At 35.8% G+C, this 8,672-nt stretch overlaps 1 protein-coding gene across 1 annotated transcript; it reads left to right on the top strand.

The window, feature by feature from the left end:
* Positions 1-1,330: 1,330 nt before the first annotated feature.
* On the top strand, positions 1,331-5,939 carry LOC149787592 (uncharacterized). The gene is made up of 3 exons (XM_089975609.1): positions 1,331-1,620; positions 4,213-4,274; positions 4,942-5,939. Exons 1-3 carry the CDS (start codon positions 1,371-1,373, stop codon positions 5,728-5,730), a joined length of 1,101 nt encoding a protein of 366 aa, XP_089831735.1. The 5' UTR covers positions 1,331-1,370; the 3' UTR covers positions 5,731-5,939.
* The last annotated feature ends 2,733 nt before the right edge of the window (positions 5,940-8,672 follow it).

Below are 8,672 nucleotides of genomic sequence, written 5' to 3'. Positions count from 1 at the left end.
ATAGTTTAAGACAATATAGTAGTAATATAGGCTTCGTTCCAATTACGTGCAACACATTTAAGTAAATTCAGTGGCACGAAGGCTTCTCTATCTTGCGTTAGGATTTTTGCGTGCAGTACTAACTTTTAAAATATGCATATCTCTATGCATGTATGCATGCATGTATGTGTGTGTGCGTGTGTGTGTGCGCGCGCACGCGCGCGCGTGCGTGCCTGCGTGCGTGTAGGCATGCAAGTCAACGATAAAAACTAAATAAATGCACACATAATACATACATAGATGCACTATGCATACCTTTTCGTTTACTCGAGTTTCAATTGTACGAGATTCTGGTGGTCTCCAGCAAGGGAAACTAGACACCGGAACCAAGCAGGTTATTAGAGGGATGCTAGGCATTCGAGTGATAAAGAACTGAGTTATAGACCTATTGTTGTATTTGAACAGTATTCCGAATAAAAGCAAACACAAAAAAGTAAGTCATATATCATTTGAAAACTCAACATCAATCTAAAAGCTTGTTCTGTAACGGTGTAAAGCACTTTCTTGCCTGATAAGTTAAAAAATCAAACAACAAAACATTCCCGACAGCACCTCGAATGTTCGTTGTTCTCCTGTCAGGAACTACACTTCCAAACGCATGGATTTTGTATAACCTTTGTTGACTCTACAATTTCTCACAAATTTGTAATTTGTTATAGTAACAATTAAATTCCAGTTCTTAAGCACTGATTTGTAAAAATCGATTACTATTCTTAAGCTTCCCTTTCGTCAGTTTTATTATGCAAGGTTCCATACAAATGCCGCCTTACCATTGTTTTTTCATGTCTTATTTTCATATGTGACTGCAATTTTTCATGCCAGGATAGAGAAGCTAATCATCATTTATGATAAATGAGTAGGATTGTATGATCCTGGTAGAGAATCGTTTTACAAACGGCACGCACCTCACAATTGTTTATTTTTTACATGCACGAATCTGTTCAAAATAGTGTATGATATCAAATATACAAAGTTTCTATGTCAAATGTTTATTTAGATCATTTGTATAACAACGGGAACGGTAAATGTGACGTTAAGTATTGTAACCTTTTGATATTTGTCTTTACAACCAACTTGAACTTACCTAAGATTAATAACTAGTATCCAGGCCGCTATTAAATCGACAAACGTGTAAAGATTATCCGTGTTGTTCGCATACAATAACAAAGAACAATGACCTACAAAATAGATGCCAATGGGGAATCACCACGTTTTTTAAAATTTTATTTTAATTTTACCTGTGTAATTTGCCTTGAGTATTATTTTAGTTCCAAATAACCGTGATGTAATTACCTGCTTGTCCTCGCCGTCCATGGTTGTATCTACCAGCAATGGCTGAAAGTGTAATGCAAACGTTGGGTAATCGTCTAAATGACAAGAACAGAGCTATTCTCATTGACAGCTTGAGAGAAAGGGGACTTTTCTCAGATAAGCCACACACCAATGTTACAGTTACCAATGAAGAATTAGTTGGAATCCTCTTTAAGACTGGGAAGGATGAGGTACGGAAAATCCTATCGAACATCGATGAACTTCAAGATCTTGTGCTGCTACTAGAGTTTGATCCATCAGAGAGAAAAGGTTGGGGTATTTTTTTTATTGTTGTTGTTGTTTTGTAAATCTGTGCATAAAGGTATTCCATGTATTGATTAATAAATTGGCCGTGCACACAAAGCACTGAGCCTGACTGTGTCAAGGTTATTCGGTCTGTTCCTGGTTTAGTTACCGACTGCGAGCAATCACGTTGTGTAACTTAATGTAAAGGTATACCCTAAAGAATTTTAAAAAATGTATCAACATTTTATTATTATTATTATTATTATTATTATTATTATTATTATTCAACATTTTTATTGGATAAGGCTGATCTTGGATTCATTTATGCCTCATTTATGTCAAAATATATGTAAAACATTCCATGTAACATATCTATGTTAACTTCGCGCTTACCTGGTCTCAAAATATGTTTTGAGGACGTGTTTAAATAAATTTTAGAAAATAAACCTACATTTAAAAGCCGTTGCCTTTTCAAATTTCCAGAAGTCCATCACTTTAATATTTTCTGTAAAATAGGAAGAAAGGTAACTAGGTTCTAGTTTACGGGGTCACATGCAACGAGAAGGCCTTACTGAACAAATCATCCGAGTTTCGCTAAGTATATAAACAATCCATGTTGAGCTATTGCTGTGTTACAATATGTGTCAATTATTAGCAATATATTTCTTGATCGATTGTTATTAGTAATATATTTCTTGATCGATTGTTATTAGTAATATATTTCTTGATCGATTGTTATTAGTAATATATTTCTTGATCGATTGTTCTACTGTTCCTCATCAGCTTTGGCGTCTGTTACTGTTCTGTATATGAAGCCTACTTTTGACTGTCGGGGTTGGCTTACAAATCCTAATTAATTTTCAAATGTGTATGTATGTATGATAAATATATCGATCACGTTTTCTGTTCGTCTTTCACTCTGTCCGTCCTGATGTCCGTCCGTCAAGAACTAGTTTTCCGAAACTTTAGTTGAATTTCGACTGAAAATTGTTCGCAGCTTGATGTTCACTATACTTTAAAATAAATAAATTCAATTTTTTTTAGCTTTTTAATTATAATTTAGAGGAACTGTAATCAGCTTCCGATTCTTTTCTGGCAACATATATTCACCAAGGATTCTTGAATTTCAACCAAATTTGCCTTGCTGACAACATGAACAAATTTCAGTTCCAACAGTAAAAGACATAATTTACATTTTTACTACAATGATTCATTTATTTTTAGACAGAACATACGGTATGTACTCTTTTATAAGACACATCCAACTGCAAACTGCACAGACCCAGATCTGTCGTCGCATATCGCGCCATCCGATCTGACTCTGTGTAGTTTGGAGTAATTAGTAGACCAACAGCATAGACCCTGATCTGCAGGTGCATTATACTACGGCAGAACAATAATGTTTTTTGTAGTTTGACTCGACTTATAAGCAAGTACATATTGAAACCAAAAAAATCAATAACACTTTGTTACGGTTTCTGAAAATAGTTGCAAATATGACTGACGATGTTATGACTGACTATGTTAATGCAAGTGGCCCTTTCTGAACAGGTAGAAAGAAAAACGCTTGTTTGCTCTATAACCCTAGGCAAAAGTCAAAAGGCTGAACTAAATAACTATTTACTATTTAAATTTTAATGTTGTTTGATGAGTGACGCACTTCACTTGTTATCAAATATCGCAGAAAAATCAGAGAAAAATATTAATTACATTCTTAGGTACTGCAATAGGATGTAATAGATACTCGTTTTCCTACTCTTGTTTCAGCGCCATAGCGTTACACTGGATTACTGGATTTCCAGCAGTTCTTAACGTTTAAAGGAAAAGTAGTCTCTGAGTGACTCTCCTTCTAATTAGCCTTTCTACAGCACGAGTTGGATTGCTTGTGCTCTTAGACTCGGCATAATTTACCTATTGTTGTCCGATTTCAACCGAAGTTAATGTGCAGCTCTTCGATTTGAAAATCTTTGAGAAGGTTTAGTTGCAGATACTTCTAATGTGGTTATTTGTAAAGTTACAATATTATTAATTAGTAAGGTTACAATATCATTAATTAGCAAGATTATAGCTTTTTCATAGTTGGAATTATGCCACATGCATATTCTTGATCCTACTGAATGTAATGTGAAGCTTTAAATTGATGAACTCTGCCTGACAGCATTTGGCAATTTACCAATTCAATTCAATTCAATACAATAATTTCACAAATTTCTTATCATAAGCATTACATATTACAAATATTTTACAAATATTACAAATTATGCGTGGTTGTCAAATGTTATAAGTGCTAATTTAAACAGAAACTCAAGACGGTAATGGTCAAAGGCTGAAAAGGAGAGGATGGACAAATATACACAATCTTTGTAATTAAGTATTTCAAAAATAATAATCTATCTCTTGTTTTAAATGCTTCATAAACAAATTTAGTTAGAAACCAGATGAATCCCAATAAAACCCTTTGTTGTATCATCTGTTTCATATTTATTCTTCTTTTCGCAATAATATCTGTATTTTCGAATAATTGTCGGATGGGAGTAGTACAATGAACACATTCTCATTGAATTGTCATTATTAGTAGAAAGGCATATTATTTTTAATCGTTTCTTTTTCTTTCAGTGGGTTTACAAATTCCATCATTTGCATCAGAACATCTGAAGGGAGCCTCTGAGAACTGCAAGGTATTTGGAGCATTATTGCCATTTATCATCAGAAGTCTTGACGAACTCAAACCAGGAAAACATCTTCATTTAAGTTGTACTCCCTTACACCAGAACTTGTATAGATACATTTGCTAAAATTGTAAGACGAGTCTATATTTCTAGATGCATTTTTTTACACTGGAGAATAAGTTTAGCAAACGTATTCAGTAGAAAGACTAGTTTGGAAGCGTTTATAATTCGCGTCCCGTCTCTAGCGCATCCATTTGTGAATATTATTCGTTCTTTCCTTTTTTTCATCTCAGGTTGCAGCTCTATCTCACCTTTAGTCATATTTTAGCAAGCCAAATTACAATACTGTTTCTGCTCGTACTTAGGTAATTATATATTTCACAGATTTACATGAAAAATGGACCCGTCATTAATGGAATATCTACTCTACGACTCGTTTCCCGTATACACTATAAATAACATTCATGATAAAATCTTAATAAAGGTATTAATAATCATGTAGTGTAATTACACTCTAAAACACAACATGATAATGACGCTTTTAAACTGCTCCCTCGAAATATTACTCATTCAAGCACACTAATACTTTCATACGATATAAAAAAGCAACTTAACACCCAAGTACGTCTACGTAAGTTAACAAATGTAAACATATTTTTATTTATATGATTTTCAGGTTAGCAAAGGAGGCACAGAATTGAAGGGAATACAATTAAAAGTGTTGGAGGACATTTTAGCAGAACAACAGAGACAAGGGGCTATGTTGAGGCAAATGAATAAAGACGTTGTCCAGCACAAGCAAGAACTGTGCAGGTGTAATGAGCAGTTACAACAAAATCAGAAAGATCACAATGAAGCGATGGGTAGGCTTATTGAACAGTCTGAGCAAACAAAGAGTGAACTGCATAGACTTGTTGGCCAGTTGGAGGAAGACTTGACAAGACGAGAAACAATTATAAAAGAATTAAACGAGAGATATGAAATATTAGCATTGAAGTTGGAGAAGTCTGAGACAAATGAATGCCAGGAATTTTCAGACGTGGATGAAGATCCTAACAAATGGAAAGATTCATTTCAAGAGTTGGAGTCAAAATACGACAAGCTGAGAAAGGAACACGATGCTACCATGGAATATGACAAACTAAACATTGGGAAACTGCAATTGAGACTACGGAAACTTGAAAGCAAATTAAAGGAAGGTGAATCTAGAGAAAGGGATCTTGTGGATGATAATGCAAAGCTTGAGAAGAGGGTGGCTAACTTAAATCAACGGCTGGAGCAGACAAATAAAGAACTGCAGAAGGTAACAGAATGGAAGCGCCGACATGGCAACTTCTTGGCCATGGGGAAGAAGGCCAAAAGTGATCTCGGCCATACTGTGAATATTTACAATACTATGGAAGTCAAAGACAATCACCTAGGAAAAGCAACATCACGCAATGTCTTTTGCAAAGTAATGAAATAAGAATACATACATACATACATACATACATACATACATACATACATACATACGTGGAATCAATGTTATTTTGTTTTATATGAGAATTAAGGAATAGACAACATTGTAACACCAACTGAATTCACGTTTTCATTTGTTTGTTTGTATAATATTTGTTTCTTTCGTGGATATTGTTACAACTTTATCTTTTGTGACATAAAGACATAAAATCGCCCGAGTTTCCTTTAATGATTTACTATTATATAAGTTTGCCTGTTTATGTGATAATGTTATTGCAATGCGCCAATCCTGCGCGATACTTTGACTATCGTGTGTTCTTAGATGCCATTGTCCTCAGGGGTTTTGGGGGTTTTATTTTTGCCTGTTTATAGATAAACTGTGCTGAAATGATTAACTATTAAATAGAGGGCAGGAAAGAAAAACAAACACGTACGAACATCCTAATTTTGACACAAATTCATCAAAGTGATGCTTTAGTTTAGCCTTTGCAGGTTTGTACAAATGATTCTGATCGATGCTGATTTCATTTGTGCCATGCATTGAAAGTACGCTGTGCGCCATCGTCCTAACAGTGTCGTATTCATTTCAACCAGATAGGAATTTCGCGCTCTTTCAATAAAGATGTATCAACTAACTAAAAACAAAATCTGTCTAGTCTTTGCTCAACTTATTCAAAATGAACTAATCATTCATGTTAAAGATACTTTAAAACCAAACATTACAAGATTTTCGACGGTATTCAACAAATGGTGTATATATTCTAGAGCTATTATTTCCCATGTAGCGTCGTTGTGATATGGAGAACAAACAATGGGAAAATGAAGATTGTGAAATTAAAGCATAATGCCAGTGGGGCAGCGATGGAGGTGATCAATTGAAATACTTAAGTGTGTAGGTTTTACACCCTTTGTGTCATTTAAATAGGTTAATTTTGTGGGCTACATATTAGATATCCATTTGGTAAGGTTCATTGTCAAATGTTCAAAATGAAAAATCGATACGTGAGTGTCACAGCGCAAGTATAGATTTCAAATAGAGGATAACGTGTCTCTTGGATTCTGACAATTAGTAATCTAGATCAACAACAACAATCATTGTATGAATGATGTTGTCGCAGTGTTATGCACTGAAGCTTTGTTGTTGTTGTTGTTGTTGTTGTTCTTAAGTGACACAAGTGTTTCTGATCTGATAAAGTTGCACCATTAAATGGGGCTTAGGCTGGGTCTGCAACTTTCAATGAGACCAAGTGGTCTAGGCAATCCCGCGACATTCCCAAACAAAGCTGCATATATCGTTCTAGATAAAATGTGCATCTTCATTTCAACATGATCGAACTGTTTAAAAGCTCTGGCAATTGCTGAATTTTGCCTAATTGATAAATATGCCTATAATGTATGTCGACGCACTCATTTGCAGAAACACCTTACATTATAGTCGTCGGAAATGTGTTACATCGCATCTAAATTCCCCCAATAATCTACTTGGACCACCTTGTGTATTTTTACGTTTGGATTGACCACCTTGTGTATTTTGACGTTTGGATTAACCAAGAATTTCGCAACTCGAAACTTCTCTGTTAATACATTCGAGATATATCGGTACGATTTACCTCGATGTTCATGAAAAGTGGTTCACCGCTATCAAAATGGCATTTAACCCGTATGTGGCCCATAAAATGTCGTTTAACCGCTGCCTAAAATCTTCGCTAGCACCCGGCCTAAATTGGCATGTGAATTTCATAAACCGGTAACCAGTAAAATACGGTCTCCCGATTCTAGAGGAGTGGGTAGCGGGAAGAAAATTAATCAGGGAACCAGACTAATGGGCGCGGTGTATCATGGGAAAATGAACAGTTATTCCGTACTTTAATTCGTCATCGTAACATCGCTCGTCCATTTCCGTGAAGTCGCGAAATAACATAGGAAGTATTTGTAGGAATACACATCAGTTTGAGGGGTTCGGTGATTCGCATCTAAATCGAGTGCACCACATATGTTACGAGAGAAAAGACTGAAAATGTTCAGATTGTGACTCTAATTCCTTCCTCTGCAGAACTGTGCCATATGGACTCAGTTCACAAGTAATTTTCCTATATAGTCTATACATTTGTTTATCAGTACTGAACTTTTCCGCTGTGTGCTAATTGATACAAATCAATTTAAAATAACTTGAAAGATGACTTCACGGTGAAGTTCTTGTCATCGGTTCACCGGCATTTCTTTGAGAGGCTGGACTGTAAACAAAACAATGTGTAATGGAACACAGATTTCACTTCCAGTTCATCACCAAAGCCTTATTACTCACTGTGCACTATCGCCGAAACACACAGATAACCACACCATAAGCTCATAGTCTAAAGAGTAAATAATATCTTTACATCCATGTCAAGAATGCCTAAATCTAACTCTTGTATTACCACCAAAAGGAGACAGGAAATGAATGCATTCGTGGGTACTGAACCGTAACTAATAATGATCTGATTCCACTTCACGAACGATAAGCTCCGCTCAGTTTTTTACTGTTGCTCTAGTCCGAGTTTCTTCTGACCCGTGACACCCCATTTTTGACATTTGGACATCTATGTTGGGGTGTAGGGTCCGAGTCAATTCCCTATCGAAAAGTTGGAATTCGCCAACACCATCTGGTGTCGGCATGGAGCATTCGCTTGCTAGCCGGCCCAGCAAACTTGAACGACCTTTCATCAAAATATACCTGCATACCCGGAATGCAAAAGACGAAATCCAGGTCAAATTCAGTAACGATGTACTTTCGTCTCGTCTGTCAGCGGATTAAAGACATAAAGAATGCTATACTCGCAATTTCTGAGAAAATAAGTCATATTCCTATCGATTTCATGCAGGTATATCTCGATGAAAGGTCGTTAAAGTTTGCTAGGCCGGCTGGTAAGCGGCTACACTATGCTGACACAAAAAGGTGTCGGCGAA

This window comes from Sinohyriopsis cumingii, chromosome 11 (genome assembly GCF_028554795.1).
Source record: "Sinohyriopsis cumingii isolate HCF-2022 chromosome 11, ASM2855479v2, whole genome shotgun sequence".
Lineage (NCBI taxonomy): Eukaryota > Metazoa > Mollusca > Bivalvia > Unionida > Unionidae > Sinohyriopsis > Sinohyriopsis cumingii.
The sequence above is the reverse complement of the archived record's forward strand: the minus strand, read 5'-3'. Positions and strand labels throughout refer to the sequence as shown.